At 40.9% G+C, this 21,010-nt stretch overlaps 2 protein-coding genes across 3 annotated transcripts; one reads left to right on the top strand and one right to left on the bottom strand.

Moving 5' to 3' along the window:
- Positions 1-819: 819 nt before the first annotated feature.
- On the bottom strand, positions 820-15,709 carry reps1 (RALBP1 associated Eps domain containing 1). 2 transcript variants are annotated; one of them, XM_028397412.1, is made up of 19 exons: positions 14,942-15,709; positions 13,525-13,648; positions 11,627-11,856; positions 10,897-11,059; positions 9,998-10,128; positions 9,473-9,635; positions 9,330-9,393; positions 9,078-9,232; positions 6,611-6,732; positions 6,150-6,230; positions 5,473-5,560; positions 4,955-5,056; positions 4,761-4,821; positions 4,433-4,631; positions 4,144-4,338; positions 3,814-3,903; positions 3,533-3,687; positions 3,351-3,456; positions 820-3,271 (listed from the first exon to the last, which is right to left on the bottom strand). In XM_028397412.1, the coding sequence occupies exons 1-19, from the start codon at positions 15,092-15,094 to the stop codon at positions 3,203-3,205; spliced, it is 2,451 nt and encodes an 816-aa protein (XP_028253213.1). In that variant the 5' UTR covers positions 15,095-15,709; the 3' UTR covers positions 820-3,202. The 2 variants fall into 2 exon arrangements, with proteins under 2 accessions (XP_028253213.1, XP_028253214.1); XM_028397413.1 differs by lacking the exon at positions 6,150-6,230.
- A 1,494-nt stretch (positions 15,710-17,203) lies between these two features.
- Positions 17,204-20,626, top strand: abracl (ABRA C-terminal like). Its single transcript, XM_028397990.1, has 3 exons — positions 17,204-17,296; positions 17,876-17,941; positions 18,575-20,626. Exons 2-3 carry the CDS (start codon positions 17,881-17,883, stop codon positions 18,757-18,759), a joined length of 246 nt encoding a protein of 81 aa, XP_028253791.1. The 5' UTR covers positions 17,204-17,296; positions 17,876-17,880; the 3' UTR covers positions 18,760-20,626.
- Positions 20,627-21,010: the final 384 nt, after the last annotated feature.

Raw genomic sequence — 21,010 nt, 5'->3', positions numbered from 1 at the left:
AGTTTTACCCAGACCCACCCACTGAGGTCTGCAACCACATATAAACCATGTTTCCCAAACAGTTAGAACTGATGAAGCTGCTTGGAGGAACGAAACGTTTTCAAGAAAACTCTACAAGTCCAGACGCCTTGCTTCATTCTTCTCTACGTATTATGACCTGGATGACTGAGAATCTTCATCAACAACTATTTATACAGCTTGAATAATTACTCAAATTCCTTCTTTTGAGCTGAAGGCCATAATTATTATAATATTAACTTTTTTTCTCATTTAACTTAATGAGAAATGTTTTACTTTCTTGAAATAAAAACATACATTTTATGACATTGTAGATGTGAGATAAATTGAACAAAAGTGAGGACAAAATACCTCACAGTACCTACACAGTATAAGAATAATAAGGCTAATATTTTTAATAATTAGCTGGTCTGTGTCCCATCTGTTAACATGGAGGTGGGGTTAACGGCCATTACTGCAGCCAGCCACAAGGGGGCAATCCAGATATGTTGGCCTCATCCATCTTTATTCAGTTTGTTAGATGCACTTGTTAATAAACTTCCAAGCTTGCTCTGTAGGCTTGTGCACTGCCCCCTATTGTTCCTAGCTGAACATAGGCTCCTTTCCTTTCCACTTATCCACTCTGTAGCCAATCAGCAATCAAGAGGCAGGTGTTCCTAATAAAATGGTAAATTATGCCATTCTGTCTGAATCGGTTCCCCTTTAGTGACAGACTTCAGTCATAGCTCTTTCACAAGTATGATCATTTCTTAATTTTAAGCTTCTTTTAACCTGAATAAAAGAATGCTTTAAAGAACGGTGTTTAAAATATTGTGCTGTTTTTTATTTTTGTGTAAAAATCACACAGCTGCTAGTTGACTCTGCAGAGATACAGTACATCCATGCAGTTAAACATCTAGGATCCCACAGCCAAGAGAGAAGGAATTAAATAGAATATTTCTTTTGCTGTTAGTCAGCAATTAATGCAAATTTACATATGAGTCCAAAAGTGTGTATTCATATACAATATACAACACAGATCTGGGAGCGAATAGCATTCAAAATCCCATCAAAGACTTCGACTTGATTGCTTCTGCCTGCCTGGATTGCCTGTTTTTGGGGATTAAGGGAGAGCAGTTGTGCTAGCAAACATAAAATCAATCCCATGTGAAGGTGTTTAATAGGGTTTTAAATGGTATTAGTTCCAGGTCTGGATTCGACGTAGCACACACTCCCGCATACGCACACACACACAACAAGTACAGCATAGTCCTCAACAGCAGAAAAGAGAAGGCGGGCCTTGATACAACAAGGAAGAGAGGCCAGTCAGCCGTCATGGAAACCTGAACGCCAGTCAGAGTGGGGGAGGAAGGAGGGGTGTAAGGCTTTACAAGAAGACACACAGGGACAAAACAAAAGTTCTAGGTTGTACTGAAAACATAAAACTTGAGTGGTTCATTATTATTTTTCTCTTAAAGCATCTTAATCTTTTTTTTTTTTTAAATACACATGACAGAACAAAACTGAGGGTTAAATGTAACCAAAGAGGAGGAGGAGATGGAGGGTGGGTTTAGTTCAAAGTACAAAGTGCAGTTGGGTCATTCAGGTTTCCCATTCTGTTGACTGCTCTCCTGTTAAGCTTCATCTACACCCAGCAATCCTGCAGGTGTCCTGATAAAAACACTGATCTGGAGTTTGCTTCCCACTGGAGGAAGCGGACCACACGTCAGTACCAAAAAAAAGGCAAAATGAATCACAAGCATACAGTAGATGGTGTTCTGGAAGATCTACGATACAAAAACCAGAGTATACTGTTCACACAGTTGCTACTATCATAGTACAAACAGCTAAGTAGAGTTGGTCTGTGAAGATGTATCGCCCGTACTTGCATAGTGCCGACTGCCCGATAGGAACATTTGTTTGGATCTGTGTGCGTGTTTTTGCCAAAGAGAACCGCTTCTCATGATCGACCACGCAAATCTTCATAAGCTGCAGTCGAGCAGCTGGAGAAAAAAAAAATCTTCAAACCCTTCAAGTGGTCGCTGGCTTAAATGCTCATCCCGCTCAGGGGAAGATAAAAAGAAAAGCTGAAATGTTTAGGTGAAGGGAAATGATGTTTGTTGGTAGCCTGCATGGAGGCATGAGAGCAGAGTTCAGTCATTTGGCATAAAGTTAAACCATTCAGTCACATCTGTACTTGAACACTGAAGGGAAAAACTGCACTTTCACGCACTGCATCACACACACACTTATTATAATTAGTGGGGCAGTAAAAAGACAGAGGTGAGGTGAATTTATGTCACAGAAGGAGTCAAAAAAAAGCCTTCACCATGATGATTTAGCCGTTAAAGGCCTCACACAAACACACTAAAGTCCTGTTGAGAAGTAGGCCGGGATGTTTTATAAAGACGAACCACACCAAACTCCATTCGAAAAAAATTCAACATTCCTTGCTTACTGACCAAGTGAGACCTGTGCCGTGAACCTTGTTGTTTTAAAACGACTCTCATGTGCAATGTGGCACGAAGACTTCAGAAAATGCTGGACAGCCGAGCAGTACACACTCGATTTGAGGATATTTAAAGAGGAAATGCCTTCAGAGCAGCTGACTGCCGTCCAGGGTTGAATATGATACAATGGTGGTAAGAAGGAATGCATTGAAAGAGCACAGTGTTGGTTTTACACTTCCAGTTTTAATGCTAAGCTAAGCTAATCATTCTGAACTTCATGATCCGGATCTTGTCATCTCAGAAAACATACCCTATTTTTAATCGGAGTTTGGTGTGGCACCAAACATACCATTCCCTCCTCAGGAACACACATACACAACAAATACACTCTGTTCTTCTTCAGTCGTTCAGAGTAAAGTGATCAAACACCAGCAGTTCATCTTCAGACCGGACTTGAAGTTGGAGCATCACCACCGTTTCTCAGTTTACTGTCATATTCATCTCTACTTAGAAAAACAAAATAAACGGAAAAGTGCCAGTTTGTAAAATCCCCTCTCGGTAAGACTGTGCACTCATGTCTGTCTGGCTTATGATTAGTCAGTGTGTGGTTGAGTGTGACAGTTTGTAACGGAAGCCGGGATGGTGGAAGGAAGGGACAGATGGATGGATGGATAGATGGAGGACACGGGAAGTCACACTGAGGGCCACGGCCTTCCTTTGAATGTACTAAAGCAGAGTTTTCATCCACACATTGGTTAAAGATGAGAGAAAGGTCTGAGCTGCTCCAGCTGGACTTCCAGGGATATCCTCTCTTCCAGCAGATCCTGGTAGACGACAAAATGCATGAAGACGGCAGGAGTAACAGTGAGATACAGCTGCAAACATGTGTTATGTCCTTCTTACCTTCAGCTGTTGCTGTAGTTCACTGTTAAGTCGAGCCAAAACTGTGTTGGTCTCCTTGTTTCTTCTGATAGAAGCTTGAATCGCCTTTTTGTCCTTTCCGACTGACCTGAAAACACACACATTTTTAATTCACCCTTGTAATTTAAACACCCTTATAAGTTTCCCTGGACAGAGTTTCCCACCTGGGGATGGAAGGTTGTGTGGCCAGGACAGCAGCGATGACGTTGGATTTCTGTGGACCATGCTGCTCGTCTTCTGGCCGGAGCTCATCTTCGGACTTCAACCTCCGACGTACGGGCTTTGGTGGAGGTCCCAGTGGGCCTGAAGAGCCTTTAGCCTGATGGTAAACATTTTTTAACTCAGCAGCTGTTGCAGTAAAACCAGCATTAAGTTGATTTTTTTTTTGATTATTTTATTTCAAATTGCACTGGATGGACTAGCTTTGAGTCAGATGTTTACGTACAGAGTTGACTGTGGCTGAGACCCTTTCATCCGCTTGGCCGTCACTCTTGACTGTTCTTAAAGGCCCGGCACCCTCTGATGCTTTGTCCACCTGTGGACACAAAAGAACAAAAAAACACTTGCATTAGTGTAAATATTTATGAATTACACAGAGCAAAACCATAACAAAGAAAGCAGATACAAACATTTGAATATTTTGGAAGACACACATTTTTACACACTACTCTGTGTGTCAACTCTTGGTAACAGTCACGTCAGCCTCATTTTGAAAAATCTCTCAAATTGCCATGGGGTTGCCAATACCCAACCCCATCTTCATACAACAGCCTACCTGTCCTGCTTCGCTGTGTTTGTCCACCTCAGGCAGGCTGGACGGCTGTTCAGAAGCAGCAAAAGCCTGAAATTGACTGAAGTCTGCGAAGTTTGGCTGCTGAGGAATTTGCTGCGGGGACGTGGTGGTGAGGACAGCCCCGCCTCCTGGCACAGCCTCAGCCTCTACACGATGCCCAGTGTGTGGTGCTGATGTCTAAGGAGAGAGGGAAGTGGAAGTGGAGTGAAGGCTTTTTACACGGCACAGTTGAAGTCCACAGGAGCTGAAATACTGTTTTTTTGTTTCTTACCTGTGTGGGTAGGGGTCGAGGAGGCACAGCAGGAGGGTATGCTATCGTGGAGGGTTGAGGCTGTCCAGGAGCTGCAGTGGCGGCGAAGGTGCGGTTCATGTCTAGAGATGAGGAGCGAGAGTGGGAGGGGTGGGGTCGCGGTGGAGGTGGAGGTGGTGCTACCACCTTCAGAGCCTCTGGAGAGGTACCCGACTGAGACCTGGGCATTTTCAATGTGATTTATCAGAGCAATGGACAGAGTCAAAGACACAACTACATTTTGTAAGTAAGAGTAGTGTCAGAAAAATCATAAAAACAAATTCATATATATAAAATAACACCTACTTACCTCTGCCTGGAGATTGGCTCCTGGTCTGAGGTAAAGGAGTCTGAACTGCTGTAACCATCACCTTCAAGAAAAACAGCAGATCAACAAACTGTAAAAATACTTCTGATTGGCTGCCACATTCTGAGTAACCAATGGCAAATATCCTTTTTTAAACTTCCCATCATTTATGGTAAAATAGCCCATCTGTTACTCACCTACAGTGTTGGCAGCTACAAACTTCATGGACGCAGGTAATTTGGCTTCTTCAGGCAGGTCTGGAGGTTTAGTTAACAGTGGACTGGTTGGGTGGTTGTGGTCTAAAGGTGTGAGAAAGAACATGGCTTTTTAGTGCCGAGTCAACACTAGGTGATGACAAAGCATTTTTGTAGCAGCAGCAGAAATGGCTAATAATGATGACATCAAAACATTCCCACTGCATGTTATGAGTGAAAGGTGTTGTGTGATTATGTTTAATGACATGTCAGTTTGTGTTTAGTGATCACAAACTGCGACCTCTCGGGTTGTCATCACTTTCCCACACTGCAAACTCAGCAGGCCCAAAGTGCGCCTGCACATCTGGACGTTTTCTCGCCTGTCACATGCAGGATGTTGAATTTTTTTTTTTAACCACACAATGTGCTGGTATGGTTTCTACTGAATTTAGTCACTTCAAACAGATGGTGGGAACACTAATGTCAGTAAATCTGGATTTGAACAGCACTGTGTGTCTCACCACTGCCAGTTCTTTTTAGCTCCATCTCCTGCATGTGGATCTTACTGGGTGTCATCCGGATGGGAACTGGGTGGACAATGGCGGTGTCCTGTAGGACAGAGAGACACAGAGTCAGATGGACACATACGCAAGAAGAGATTAGACAAGTCTGTAACTTTCTTTATCTGTTTACAGGACATTTTGTGGTTACAATTATTATTATTAATAAAACTCATCATTTTTATCTGCCAGCCAGTGCAAGCTGGGGTTTGTTATCTTGGTTGTGGAGATGAAACTGCTGCACTTTCCCCCCTAGACTCACAGTGCAGATTGTTTCTACTTGACAATTATTGCTGTAAAGAAAATCAGCCAGACTGATGAAAGAAAACCACTCAGGATATCAACAGCTCCAGAGCACTTAATACTGTACACATATTCAAGAGTTTACAGCACTGATCACATACAGTGAAATTACAGTCTGTAAATGTGTTACTGACTGATGTATCACTGTGAAACAACGTGATGTTCAATAGAAGCTAAGCCAGCCAAATCACAAAACACACTGGACACTGCTGACGCAGTAAACGGCACTTTAAAAGAATACCATGCAGAGTGACAGAGAGGTAGAGAGAGGAGAAGAGAGGGTTAATGCCTTGTCTATTAATGGTGAAACCATGCATACTAAGTGATTGACTTACAGGGTCAGCTGGTGCAATGTTAGAGTCAAATTGGGTCAGAGTTTGTGAGCTGGAGGAGCGCTCGCTAAACGTCTCCCACTGCTGCAGGAGACAGACAGACAGTGAGAGAAAACATGTCAGTCAGCCAGTGCAGTGACATCACACATTTACATCATCAGTCATCCAAGCCCGCCTGCTGCGACGTGATGCCGCCAGCATGGCGAAGCGACAACGTCAAGCAGGCATGGAAACAAAACATGTCATCGCTGACTTTCATACAGAACTGCTGACTCATCGTCGCAGTCCCAAGAAGTGAGAGAAGAATTGTTGTTTGATGATAAAGAGAATGAAGTGGCAATCAAATCATGATGGATGGATAAAGTCATCGAATTAACTGAATTACTCAAACATGGCAAAAGCAACAGGCATAGAGCTTAAAGTGTGGGTGAAACACAGATCATGTGCTGTGTGCATGTTGGAACCTCGTTGCTAGGGTTCATCTCTGGCCAGGCTTGGTTGAGTGAAGGCATGGAGGGCGACTTGTTGGGGGTGACCTCCACCGGTGAAGCAGAGTACCCTACGTCAGCAGCAGGCTCTGGGACTTCTGAATATAAGAAATTAGATACAGGTTAGATGCACATTCACTCTTGTTTCACAGCACTTGCTTCATATTTACATTCTGCTCCTCTACAACTATCTGTGGGTAGCCCCAATGCTATAGGAAACAACAAGCTCTGGGGTAGCAATGTACAAGCTGATAATAAGACATACATGGATAGCAAACTGTGGTCCTAATGAGATCATTATGTCACCATACACCTGATAGGGTTTTTGTGCAATATGGCATTCTAGTGACAGTGCTCACTTGCAAGAGAAGTTCCTTCTGACATCATCAGTGTGCTGCAAGTGTCAAATGCAGGTAATGATCTGGCTGACTAAGTTACTGTTCCTTGCACCAGCTACAGGTTACTATGCATGTATATGTACTAGGGGTGGAACGGTTCACTAAATCCACGGTTCGGTTCGTGTCACGGTTCTGAGGTCACGGTTCTGAGGTTTTTTTCTACCTTTAACACTCTGGAAATACCAGATGAGCACAAAATATATATCCTAATTATCCAACATTTACCATATTTAAGAATCAGTTCAGTGTTTCCTCTATCATTATATCAGGTTAAATCAATTTCATTTATTATTTTATTTATTTTATTATTTATTTATTTTAATTTCTATATAGCACCAGATCATAACAGAAGCCATTTAAGATAACCTTTTCTATAGAACAGGTCTACACCTTGTTCTTTTATTAAACAAACTAAACAGCTCATGTTATTTATCTCATTTGCACGGCAGCATGTCTGTCTCTGCATGATTGTGCATTTACAATTCACCGCACAATTCAGAGGCATGATGCGTGTACACACACATATGCACAGACACACACAGAGACACACGCACAGACACACACATACACACACAGAGACACAGACACGTGTGCGCACATACTCCCACTATGAACTCTATGACTACCCTAAGCTATGCAATGCTAACAGTACTGATGTTTGTGTTTTTATTTTATTTTTGCCATTGAAATATGCTATTTACATCCCGCTCTGTAAGCGTTGATGGGACCAGCGGCAGCTTTGAGCACGTTTGGACGCAGAGTGGTGTGGGTCTCTCTGCTCTGCCTGCAGCTGAACCTGCTACTTGAAGCTACAGAGACTGACCGGCTGTGAGTGTTTTGAGGCGGGGGAGGAGCTCACAGCTGCTGCTTGTCGAGGACAGTAGCCTGACTGCAGAATGATACGTGCTTTCACGTCAGTTTTCAAACGTCATCAGAGAGAGTCACTAGTTGCTTTAGATTAAAAAGTTTGGAAAGCCGCGAAACGTAGCGAGAGAGACGCCAAGTTGGCAACACTCGTCTCCATGCTGTGGTAAAAATGCCTACCTGTATTACTTGATGCGCATGTCCAGAACCGAACAGAACACGTGCCCCGAACCGAAACACGTGTACCGAATGGTTTAGATTTTTTTTTCCTGAACCGTCCCACCCCTAATATGTACACAAGCAACCATACTTTGCTTTTTCTCTGGCCTGGCTATGAAAGATTAATTAACATGTACTAAAGTAAATACAACTACAGAGTTTAAAACAGACTAAAAAGAGTAATAAACGCTGTTCATTTTACCATCAAATCCAAACACCAACAATATATGAATCTTGGTACTTTAAGGCACCGCAATGAAAAGCACCAGACTTTCAGCTCAAATGTTCCTGAAGGATCTCAGAAGTCCAGAGTTTGACTGCATCTTTTTTAATGTGGTTGAATTTTAGCCACCATTTTATGTACTTTTTAATGCGCCACTGTGACCAATTTTAGAAGGGAAACAATGAATTAACTATTCACTAAGCTCATTTATGTCATTAGTGTAATTTTTTTCATTACCTGCTTCACACTTGCCTCTAGAAATGCCGGCACAGCTAAATTTCTTGGTTTAAAAATCTGGCCCAAATAAATCTGTTAATACCTGCTGTAAAGGTGCAGTGCAGTGCAGTCTATTTCCCAAAACTATTTATTCAAATAACAACGGCAGGTAGGGTGCAGAATAAGCAAAGGGCTTCTGAAAATTGGTTCACATTTACATAGAAACTTGATGAAGGTTATAAAAAAAAAAAGCTTACAGGTCAAACAAACTGCTGATAAAATACACACTTTCAACCATTTTTAGTGTTGTTTTATTAAATATTATAGTCTATAGTGATCGATCCATGGCATTAAACCTCTACAGCTCTGCTCTGTCCATATTTTACAACTATCTGATACAAACTACAACACTGCAGAATACTGCAGCATGGTTGCTTCATTGGTTTGTTGAGATCTGAGGTCTAAAAAATTTGGAGAGGGTGAAACAAAGAGATTGTGTGTGCATGTGCGCGTGCCTGAGTACCTGCTGAATCATCCAGGTCAATCAGCTTTGGCATCAGACTCTCAGGCAGCTTCTCAGGGAGGTCATACCCATTCTTCCGGGCGACAACCAGGTGAAAGGCAGCACAGAACTCATCCAAGGTCAGCGCTCCGTCTTTATCAAAGTCTGACAGCTCCCTACACACAAACACACACACACATACAATGAGGTCAAGGCTGCTGTAGACAGATGATCTTATTATTACAAATTCATCACAGAAGCGCAATGACTCACCAAATATGTGACAACTCTAAAATCGGTAGCTTTGATTTGGTGAAAAACTCTTTTGCTGCTGAACCTTGAGCCCAGAGGAGAAAAGAGGGTTAAAAAAATTTTCATTATAGCTGATGTGTGTGTGTTTATGTGCATTGCCCTACCGGGTATGAAGCCAGTGAGGTCTGGCTGGATGGTTTTGAACTGGTTAATGTAATACTGTCTCTGCTCGTCTGTGATTTTCCACGGATCATCATAGCCACTAGACTGTCGCTGGATCTCATTGGTTGTTGCAGCCGAGGCCACCGTTCGTATCGTTGTGCTTTCCTATTGGGCAAAAATATCATTTAAAAAAACACTAGTTTAAAAAAATACATACTCATGATAAGAAACCATGCAGTATCTCCCTGAAATCAGGAAGTGCGTAGTGAAATGTACACAAGCTGCTGGAGTTTCAGTGTAGCAGTGTGGGGAGATAAAGGCCTGATATGAAATGCTGACTGATGTTTGAGACTTGACTCTGGTTAGAATGATATCTCACTTTTTTTTGTTTGCTGTGTCTGGTGGTGCCTTTTCATCTGATGACGTTTGCCATCACAATATTGCACGCAGTCTTGCAATCTTTAATTGTTATTTGTTTAAATTGTATATCCGCTCTTCTGAGGGTGTACATGTCCGTCTTCCCCTACCTGGACTGACGAGGGGTGCATTGCAGGGAGCGTGCTGGATGGCGGGGTGTCTGCTGTAAAACTGACCCAACTTTCTTGACCTGGAAGAGGAGGCGAGTGGGACACCCACATGCCATCGCCGGTCACTGTACCTGGAAGTAGGGAGAAAGAGGACATGATTACTTTCATACTCTTTTGCAATATCCTCACCATATTTTGTGCTGACACACAGAGTACAGGTCACGTGACACTCACTTTGTTCCTCTAATGTGCAACTGCTGTAACTTTACCAGTGTGTACTTACTGCAAACAGCAGCAAGTCACGCAAACACTCATCATACTTCATGTGCCAGATCTTTATCACTTAAGACCGACTGGATCTCTTTGCTGTATCCATTCTGCTAATTTATCACCCAGCTTGTATCTGACACAATAAAGAAGCTGTCACCATTGGATATTTTTTAAAGCACTCAAGCACTCCAATCTGGTTAAAAAGATCACATTACTTAAAGCAGGCATATTCTGGCATATTTTACCCGTGCTGTCAAATTCCTGTTATAACTAAAAGTAGAGAGAATTATTTCAATGTATACCTTTCGTTGTAACAGCTTTATAAAAACAGAATAAAGGTATAATGAATTGTGATTATCAGTTTTGCAGTACATACAAAATTTGTAAGCCTGCAAGACTAAATTTTTGTCACATGCTGGTCACAAGTGAGCCAAATGCAGCTTCCTAGTTACCCAAAGAGGTGCAAAATATTTTTTTACAGAATACTTTTACTACATATAGTTTGAGATACACAGAGTAAAGTGGTTTTGATGAGATTTGCGAGTGAATTTGTATATTTGAGTTTGTTGAAAAATATTAAGATCATTTTTTCCCCAATTACTTGTCAGCAGTGGTTTAGTGGATGTTACCTGTCTGTGGTTCTCTGAAGTGCGTCCACGTAGCTCCAGTCGCAGCCACCACTGGTTGTCTTTCTACGTTTCCACCGCTGTGTTGCCGCTTGTGTTTTCTCCAGGAGTGGGGGGAGGTGGGGGGCGACTGGTGAGGGGACACCACCGGGGATGTCGGTTCGGGCTGGTAACAAACGACGAACCATTCAGAAGCATTAACTTCAGATGAGTATGTAGCTGTTACTGCCTTATCGTGGCTTCAAGTATCAACTTTTAGATTCCCATCATCACATACTACAAGAGTTAAAAACGTGTTTTTATCTGCATTATCGTAGATATGGGATGTTTAAACAACAAGTGAATGAGCGTTTCACAACAGAGAGATAGGAGTCGAGAGAGTTCTACATCACTGACAGACATGTCAATACTCACGGACTAGCAGATGGTAATTTGAGCTACGAGTAATCACACATGCATAGCAATAACACAGGAAGTACAGCAGTATGCAGGCACCTTATCTCCACTAACTGCTGGCTTCAGCTGTTGACTGAACTATTAAGTGCACTTCTGACATTCACCAAAACACAGACAACAGCAAGATATATACACTAAACCCAAACAATTATTGTTGTTTATTATCTGTGCACATATACATGTGTTTTCATCATTATAATGTATATTGGCACTGTGTGCATTGGTGGAATACAGTATTAGAAAACATAAAGAACAGAAAGACAGGGAAGTTATTAACCTGTGGTTCTATACTGGGCGCCAGGGGCTGGATAACCTCGTGGACAGGAAGCGAAGTGGTTGCAGGGGTAGCTTTCTTGTTCTGGTGTCCCCTGCCTGGTGGTCTTGGTATTACCGCAGCACCAGAGGCTGGGTACAAACCCTGGCTGTCTGTATCCTGGTACAGTGCAGCATGTCTTGCTTCTGCCTCGTTCTTCCCCACCACAAACCTGGGCAGCGGCAGGTCTTTGACTGGTGAGACAGAAATCACATTTTTAACAGGTGTTTCAGTCAGTTATGAATTATTATTTGTCCTTGATGTTTTATTTTCCCCTCGCTCTTTTTCCACCTTGACTCCCTACATTTCCCAGAATGCCATGTGAACACACATACTGTCCACGCATATAATGGGTAAAGAGAGTAATACCTGTATAAAGGGAACAAACAGAATGAGTATGTCTTTCAAAGTAAGTTGCTTCCTCAAATTTGAAACACACACTGAAAGCTGATCCATTCAACATACTGTGTTCTGAGAAGATACCTGAAATTCAGCATACATACAGCTAGCTAAATAACTATCCCTCAAAACTAATGATACAACACAGGAATACAAGTAAAGCAGAAATAAGGAAACCAGACACGAGCTGCTAGTCTTAGACTCAAACATTGTCAGTCTGGGATGTTAGCTCTTAAAAAATGAGAAATGTAAAATGAAGATTATAGTGACGCACAATATTAACAGCAATGCATTGGTATCTGATGATAATGGCCTGGAAATTAACTTAACAATAAGGCTTATAGATGCATTAAAAAAGAGAACATGAACATTTAAAAGTCACAACATGCCTCTACAGTGGAGGTTTCGAAGGTGTCAGAAACTGCTACTCTTCTCTTAGCTCAGCTTTCATTCCACACTTGCAAAGCTGAATTATTTATAATTTGATAAAGCAATACTAATACAAGAAAGACTGAACGTTCTCTGCAATTGGTGGAAAAAAATATGTGAGCAGATCAGCATCCACAATCAGCCAGGAGGAGTTGAACAACATTGCCATTTTGCAATCCATTTTGTGTACACGGTACCTCGAAAACAACTAGATGAATCCATGATGGAGAAAATGTTAATGACAGTCTCTAAAATAGTTCCGAACATAGTCAGGAGGAAGTTGCCTTGTTCTTCTGTATATTTTTTTTTATTATGAAATCATGCCAGCATGTTGAAATATTTCACACCACACAAAAGACTGCAACATGTGTCTTTTCTGAAAAGTCAAACCCTCCAGGGTTTAGAGTACAACCTCTGTTTAGTTAAGATAAATACAAAAAAAACTCACTCCAACTTGTTAACAGACAAAATAGTCCATGCTGTTCCAGTCATTCCGTAGCACAAACAGTACACTATCACTAAAAAATATCACACTATCAGCACTATGGTGCTGAATGTTATATTTTTTTCTAAACATCTTGCCCTACAAAGTGATTACAGTAACAACTTATTCATAACCAAATGATTTAAACACGGCATCAGCTCATCTTAACAGGTTTAGCAACACAGACTTCTGTTGTCAAGACATCATAAGAATATAACAAGCACCTGCTAGAAATACATATACATCACATCATGAGAAAAGATTGATGTTTTACACAGATCTCATCCTGATGTCTAATTCTGGTGTTTAAACAGCTAATTCAGGAAAACAATCTGTTTTCCTGAATTAGCTGGCCCTTGCTGGCCCTTGCTTCTCTTTAACTACTACCTTTAACTACCTTTAACTACCCTGCAGCAGCCAAAAGGCACTAAACACCTGAGTCAAGTAAAACAGACAACTAAAAAAAACAGATACTGATGGTGTTATGTAATGTTTTGATCAAGAGAAAAAGAAGGAGCCAAACTGTGACCGATTTTATTCTCAGACTTACCTGAGTTGAGGCTTTCTACCCGCAGCGGCAGCCCGGACTGGGCAATGGCAATGAGCTTCAAAGCAATGTAGAACTGGCTGCGTCCAAAGTGACCCAGCCGAGTGGCTCCACATAGCTCCGTGATCTGAACCCACACACACAGGGACAAGAAGGAACAGTTACCAACATTGTTTTCATTGGGGTGGCTGATATTAACCATTACTGAGCAAAGAAATAAAGCAGAATGCCAAAGACAATAAAACCAAAAATAACAAGCATTTAAGTTTTGCTTTAATAGTTTGATTGTATTTTGCTGTTTTTACTGGCAGATGTTCAGTAAGCCTCACCACTAATAAGCCTGATAATCACATTTGTTTTGTGCTACTTAGCGTCATTCTGTGTAGGCTTTGTAAGATTAGGCAGCAGCAGAAGAAAATGCAAGATACTTGAAATGTACACTTGATGGAGTCATAACAGTAGGACGACTCCCTCTACAGCTGACTGATCCCTCTCTTGCTGACAAAGGACTTTATCATAGTATGTGCGGATACAAAGCACCAGTCACTTTTTCTCAGCCTGTTTCAACATGACACCATGGCTGTAACATGTCCCACAGCCCAACACAGTGGTCAGCGTGGCTTTTGAAAGGGCGAGGATTACAATGCTGCCTAATTCTTCTACCACAGAGCTCCCCTTGTTGACCTTGAAAAGGATGCTGACTCACAAACTGCAAATATTGGCCTGCTGAGAGACCTGAGAGTCACAAGAATGAGCTGCTGCAGTTTAACTGGCTACTCATGACTCAGGCGTTAGCAGACAGAGAGTGATTATTGTGGTGTAACAATAATATAATGTGGTAAAAATCAAAGGTATTCAAGAGTTAATACACATCTATAAAGTAGATTCTTCAGCCATGGGTGGGAGTGACAAATTTTATAAATCACAGTGACAAGCTAAACACTGGATCCCACCATGTCAGCTCATTCCAGCAATGAAGAAAAAGACAGATGTTAATGGAGGGAGAAGACAGGAAATAGTGGGCAGCAATGTGAAGCAAAGGGCTGATGAGCACATTGTCTATGGCGTTATGATGACTGGACGTTGTTGAACACATGTCCACAGATCGATAACTGAGAAGCACCCTCTCTTTTATGTTTAACACGTCAGTAATGAAAACAAATATTCAGCTATGGTTAACTATGTGGCTTGGCTGCCCACTATCTTGGCTAAAGCTAACATTAGCCAGAAGAAGGTGTGTCTCCATTGCTGCGCAGCGTTGCTAACCATACAGGCTAACCATAGCTAAACTGTCTGACAGGTCAGCTCTGACAGCCAGTCAAGTTTATAAATAATCCGTTGACTGCGCTACGACTTGTGGTTAGCCCTCACAGTCTGGTGACAACTGTTTAAAAACTAGCAATTGCTAACGCTAGCTTACCTGCAGGACAACTTCGCTGGGTAGCTGGGCCGCCCGGAAAAGGTCAAGAACTCTCCCATTGGAAGCCACTTTTTTGGTGTTGTCCGTGTCGCAGTAAACGAACAAATCCGAGTAATATTTCTGTTCGACATCACTCAGCGTTAGACTTTCCATCGTAGTATCAATTGAACCTGAAAACCAGACAAGTTGGCTGTTGATTAGCCCTGAGCCAATGGCTGGGGCAGAATCCAAAAATGGGCGAGACTTCAGGATCCCAACTTAGCTAGCGTTAGTGCCTAGCTGACGTTGAGCTTAGCAGTAATAACGTTCACAACGCGCTGTGTCGACTTGTTGTCGTCTGATCCCACTCTCTGCAAATGTCTCCAATACAGTCTGCTGACAAACAGCGCCGATCCCAAACTCGAAGAATCAAATGAGGAATGCGTTCACACAGTTAAATACTTAGTTAACTTGTTGGGTCAGCCAAGCCAAGTAGCCAACAGCTGGCTAGTAGTGCAGCGAGCTAACAGCTAACTTGAATCAAAGTCAGTGGCACTAACGTTAGGCTAACTAGCAAGTCGTAAAGTGCGTCCACCTCCTCGACCTGGACATCTACCGCGTTATTCTCGCGTTATAGCACTTGTTCTCCCTTTAATCCACTGCAGGATGGCGTCTCGGTTATTCGCCAGAAACGAATTCCTCTGCGGGGCCGTTAGAAGTAAAGTTTCAGGGTCTTTGGGTTCCTTCCTCTAGTAATCATAGCCGCCATTCCTGCCGTCAGTGTCAAGCCACTCAGCCTCAACCTAACACTTCCGGTACAGCTCTTCAAATTAAAATCCCCGAAGACTTTTGTTTTACATACCGTATATCATTTTTTAGGATGTCTTATTCCACTCACAGTGACCAATTAAACACTCGTTTCTATCTATACATCTATTTATCTGAATACTGAATGTAAAAAGTACAATGTCTTTCATGCATATTATTAAATTGATTTGTGTATATAGCCACAAACCCTGAAGTCAAGCTATAGTCCAACATCAATTATAGAGTGCATAGGTATTGTATTAGGTTTCAAGAGTTTTAAATACGTTTTTATATAACATAAAATGCTGACCCATCCAAACAAATCATTTCCGAATCATATTGATCACATACGTGAATAAATGAAGATGAAGATAGAGAACACCATAATTAAACCGCGATTATTAAAAAAAACAACACACTTTTGTTCTGAAGGCAATTTAGGTTTACTTCCGGTCCAATTTCAGGTCTCTCATGAGCTAGCTTGACGCCTCGCGACGTCACCGGGCTTACGGTCCGAGTCAGCGCGAGCCTACTTGGCCTGCAGGGGCCCGGATGAGTGATTTCAAAATAAAAGCTGCTCTCATTCCATAACTTTTAACAGATAGAGAAAAGACAGTTTGGTGATTTTTGATTGACAATTGTTACACTTTATGAGATAGAGAAATATTACGAATTAGATGAACCACTGTCGTCTTAAATTGTAATAAATAATAGTTTATTAAAGTAAATGATCTCTTAAATGAAACATTACATTTATGCTAGTTGAAACTCATATATATTGGACGGTGGAATAAATACAAATATATACATCAGTACTAACGGAAAAGAATGAAAGGAGTCAATACATATTGGCGTAAAACAACCAAAACACCTTTATATGTTCACAAACGCAGTCACTTAATGTTTTTCAGGTATGGCTAGACAGGCTGGTTCTTCATGCCTTTGTACCGAGTCCCTCTTGGAGAGCTGGAAGAGGTCTTCAGACAGAGGCAATAAAATCAGACAACACATCCTTTACCTCTACAACGCCTTATATGGGTCAATACCCGTGAAAACAGAGCATTGTGTCACGATGAAGTCAGATGAGCTTTTATGTTGCTTTCACGTGTTATGGGAAATTTGAAAACAAATAAAAGAAAAAACGTCAACCAGACTGGACGTTAATGCTCATTATGCGAAATTTTAGGAACTTATATGATTAAAACAAAGAAATGTTTTGTTTTGTTTTAAAGTCCCCATGCAGTTGCCATGGAAATTGAATAGCATAGTCTACACAAATAAAATATATTTGTAAAAACATATGTGTAGGCTAGACTTTATTATAAAGTTGGACATTTAAACATAGAGGTCTATGGGGGATTGACTCGCTTTTGTTCGCTCCCTGAGGTGGCTGGGGGAACTGCAGTTTTTTTTTACTTGCGCTCAGGCTTAATTTTTCGATGTGTTGTGAGCCACTTTGTTTCGTTTCCGAGCAGACCTTGAACGCAGCAACATTTTCCTCTCCGGTGCCGAATCATCAGAAAGCCGAATATCACCTCATTGCCGGCAAAAAGAACTACCTATCATCAGGTAATGTAATGTGGTGTGCAAAGTGATGTTGTGTTGACTTTAATGAAACTGTTTTCCACCATATTTCTCATTTTTCTAGCAGACTGAACAACTCCCCTGTCCTCCCTCCGCAGGTTATTTGTCTTAGAGTAGAAGCTAATGTTACCGGCGAGCTCATGTCTACAGCTCATAGGAACGCTTTCCTTTGTACCTGCAGTCATGTAAAATATTTCTGAACTGTGAATATTATTACACACCTAAGAATAACTGCACACCTTTCAAATACATCAATTAAGAGTCGCATTTGTTGCTAGAATGGGCTAGCAGGGTGTGCTAATTCTTTATTTCCGCATTGAAGAGAGTCCGCCCTGTTCAGGCTGTAGCTTGCTATCACAGTGGTGCAAGAGTTCTCCTGTGTAGTGTCATGGTAATGTTTTAATAAACGTTTGTTACAATAAAAGGTCATTTTTATTATTATTAACACAATTTTCACAAAATTCTAATTTGGTTTAGTACTAGGATTAGATTTGTAATTCCTCTCAGTGCACTAAAACCACATATTTGGAGTTTTTTTTGAAGGGTTTGTGTTTGTCTCTACAGAAATAATGAATGTCTCACATGAAATAACTCTGCTGGTGCAGGAGATTCAGCGGCTTGGCAATAAAAGTAAGTCAAGGCTTTGATTATTATGTTATTACATGTTATTACAAACAACGCTTTCTGCTTCAGGCACACTCACATTATAGTGGGTGTTTGATGCGTCATTGTCCACAAGAAAAACAGTGTGTGTCACAGACTTTATCCTGTAGGAACAAGCGGTTGTTGTGGAGAGTTGTGGAGGATATAAAATCATAACATGGCCTGAAGGGTATGATTTAAAAAAACAAAAGCTCCATGTGATGATCATACATTAATTTAAAAAAAAAGAATCTCTGTAAACTCCAAACTCTTCGTCTGAACCTAACCTGGTTCAGTCGGTGTACCTTCAGGTCCAGTGGATTGGCTGTAATGACCGTGTTTATTATATTGCCTATTATGACCTGTTTATGCTGGAACTGCTTCTGACCAACTAATCCCACTTTGTGGTACCAGTTGTAATGCAGTAAATAAAATGTTGCACAAGGTCGCACAATTACACAAATACTACTATTGATCGCCCCTAAAATTGTTTGACATAAATTGCTAAACATATTGGTTAACAACTTCCTGTACACTCTGTTATCCTGTCTGAAATCCATTTTGTTAGCTGTTTTTGAATGTGTAACTGTTAACCAATCTACACTAATCTCTTATTTTTAGATGCTGACGGTCAAACAAGCGTAAAGTTTGGGGTCTTGTTTCATGACGATCGTTGTGCTAATATCTTCGAAGCACTAGTCGGCACCTTAAAGGCTGCAAAAAAGCAAAAGGTGGTCAACTTCCAGGGTGAGCTGCTTCTGCAGGGTGTCCACGACAATGTCGACATCATCCTGCTCGAAAATTGAGGCCGGTGTTTGGATGGGACGGCCTTCTTGTAGCTGCGGGTCTCAGTGAATCCTTCCAGATACTGAGTTTGCACCAGACAAACATCTGTGTTCAGTCATCTTTCTTCATTTACAAGGCTCAACTGAAAAGCAGCAAAACCATCTAGATTAGACCTAACAGTACATTTATGGATCTGACTGGCATGTCAGCACATGATTTTGTTTGATTTCACTTTGCCAACTTTCATGGTTTTCAGCGGCTGAGCCCTCTGAACCATCCACAGCCATAGTTAACCTTTCGTTCTCAGGCGCTGTAATTTAACCAGGTGTCCTTTTGCTACATAACGAACTATAAACGCACAAATCAGGAATGTATTATTTTGCATTTATTCAGGTATTTTATTATTATTTTATTTTGGGTTATATGATAGTGAATGACAACCAGATGCCTCTTTTTAGATTTTCATTGCCAGGATAAAGGACATACAGGACAAGATGCTGGGTAGATTTAGCAACACTTTCTGATTCTGATCCTGACATTAGTAATTAAAGTTAATAATATGTAATAGATAAAGGGCTGTGATGGGCAGATTTATTTCCCTGCATCTAATTAGTCAAAGAGTAGTGTGTGTCTGACCACCAAATGGCAGTTCCATTTAATATTTTCACAAGCTACTCCTACTACCTCTTGTGGACTTTGTAATAAGCCGTATTTGACCAGTGTTTTTTTGGGAAAATCTAAGAACAATTCTTTCATACGAACTACGACTACACTGACAGCTCAAGTGCTGTTCCAGAGGCACCTTTTTGTACTCGAGTCGTTTTTATTCCATCTTTTTATACGTAGTCATGAATGAATTTTCTCTGCTAAACAAACGGAAAAATTGCCTTTCATACGATATATCCCATGAACAAATGGCGAATGTATTTCTTGTGCAATTTTTATGAGCGTATGTAATTACAGGGTGTTCTCAGGACCAAAATCCATGCAACCAAAATGTTTTAGTAATTGTCCTGTGGCATAAATTAGAGACACAAGATGACCCTGTTTTATCTGTTTCAGCACTCTCCTTATTTTGTACTGTAGGTTCGACAAAACCTGCAGACCAGACATGACCATCACCTGTAGGCAGTTTAATGTGTTAGTTTTTTATGTGATATGGAGGCCAAAAGTAGTCAAAATTACATAATTAAAATTAAATAAACACATTTTCTTGCTTAGCTCACTAGCCATGTTAGCCTCCGTCTTGATTCACAGGCATAAAATACGCAAGGTTTAATAAAACATATCTCACCTAACTACTACTGTGTTAATGTGCCTCATATCATATTTTTAAAAACATATTTCTCATCAGACCTTGTTCATGATGATGTTTACACATTGTTTCCTTTTTGTCATCATGAGAAGCTAGTTATCGGCCTTGTGAAACATGTCTGGTCGGCATGTTTTGTAAGACCCTTTTCACTGCTGTTGTTTAAACCTCACTAAATCTTTCATTTGACTTGAAACATGTTTTTTTCTGGTGAAATCAAGAAATTCAGATTTTCTGATTATGAGTGAAACTGTTATGTATCTCGGATAAGTCAAAGAAAGAAAGTGAGGAAGGAACATGCTGCTTGCATCACTGTCATAAATATCCTGCTGCTGCTTTGGACTGACTGTCTTGACACCAATGCAAAATGCATGTAAACATTTGATGGGAGATAATAATGATCAGAGAAGAGCCAATACCTTGAGCTGTTTCTGTCAATGAGTGGGATGCCTGTATGTTTAAGTGCGTCATTACTGTCTTTTGTATTGGCAATAACATTCCTTTACAAGAACAGAGATTTCTGTTACTGTTCAATAGACTGCAAGAAATTAAATCTTCATGCTTAAAGCTGTGAACATGCATTGACAAGTATTTTTTAATGAAAACTTTCGTATTGTATACTTTTAAAAAGTGTCTTAGTGAGAAGAAAGAAATCTTTCAATTATCAAAATTATGAATTAATTTTGGTGCCCTTGTGTTTCATGAATTCTGATTCAGTTGTGACAGTAATCTCTGCTTAAAGTTTAATAGAATTATTATTGATACTTTAACTGACAGTGTTTTGCTGTGAAGCTTTAGTTGCCTCACAGGGATTTTTATGAATCACCACCAACCCGATGGATGAAATATGCGCTGTCATAACTTCTAAATAAGGCAGTAATGCCTCCCCACAATCAGCACATGTGATGCTGATTACTTCTCATCTTCTTCTCAAGTCTCCATTCTAATAGCTAGGTCAG

This window comes from Parambassis ranga, chromosome 24 (assembly GCF_900634625.1).
Source record: "Parambassis ranga chromosome 24, fParRan2.1, whole genome shotgun sequence".
Taxonomy (NCBI): Eukaryota; Metazoa; Chordata; class Actinopteri; family Ambassidae; genus Parambassis; species Parambassis ranga.
This window is presented reverse-complemented; position numbering and strand designations above follow the sequence as displayed.

Bases quoted from the DNA above. Each gene is read 5' to 3' on its own strand.
- abracl (XM_028397990.1), top strand. From the start codon at position 17,881: ATGAATGTCTCACATGAAATAACTCTGCTGGTGCAGGAGATTCAGCGG. The intron at 17,942-18,574 runs GTAAGTCAAGGC...TCTTATTTTTAG, and splicing joins TCAGCGGCTTGGCAATAAAA to ATGCTGACGGTCAAACAAGC.
- reps1 (XM_028397412.1), bottom strand. From the start codon at position 15,094: ATGGAAAGTCTAACGCTGAGTGATGTCGAACAGAAATATTACTCGGAT. The intron at 9,233-9,329 runs GTGAGTCATTGC...GTTTGTGTGTAG, and splicing joins TTAGAGTTGTCACATATTTG to GGAGCTGTCAGACTTTGATA. The intron at 4,822-4,954 runs GTGAGTAACAGA...TTTTTCTTGAAG, and splicing joins TGTAGCTGCCAACACTGTAG to GTGATGGTTACAGCAGTTCA.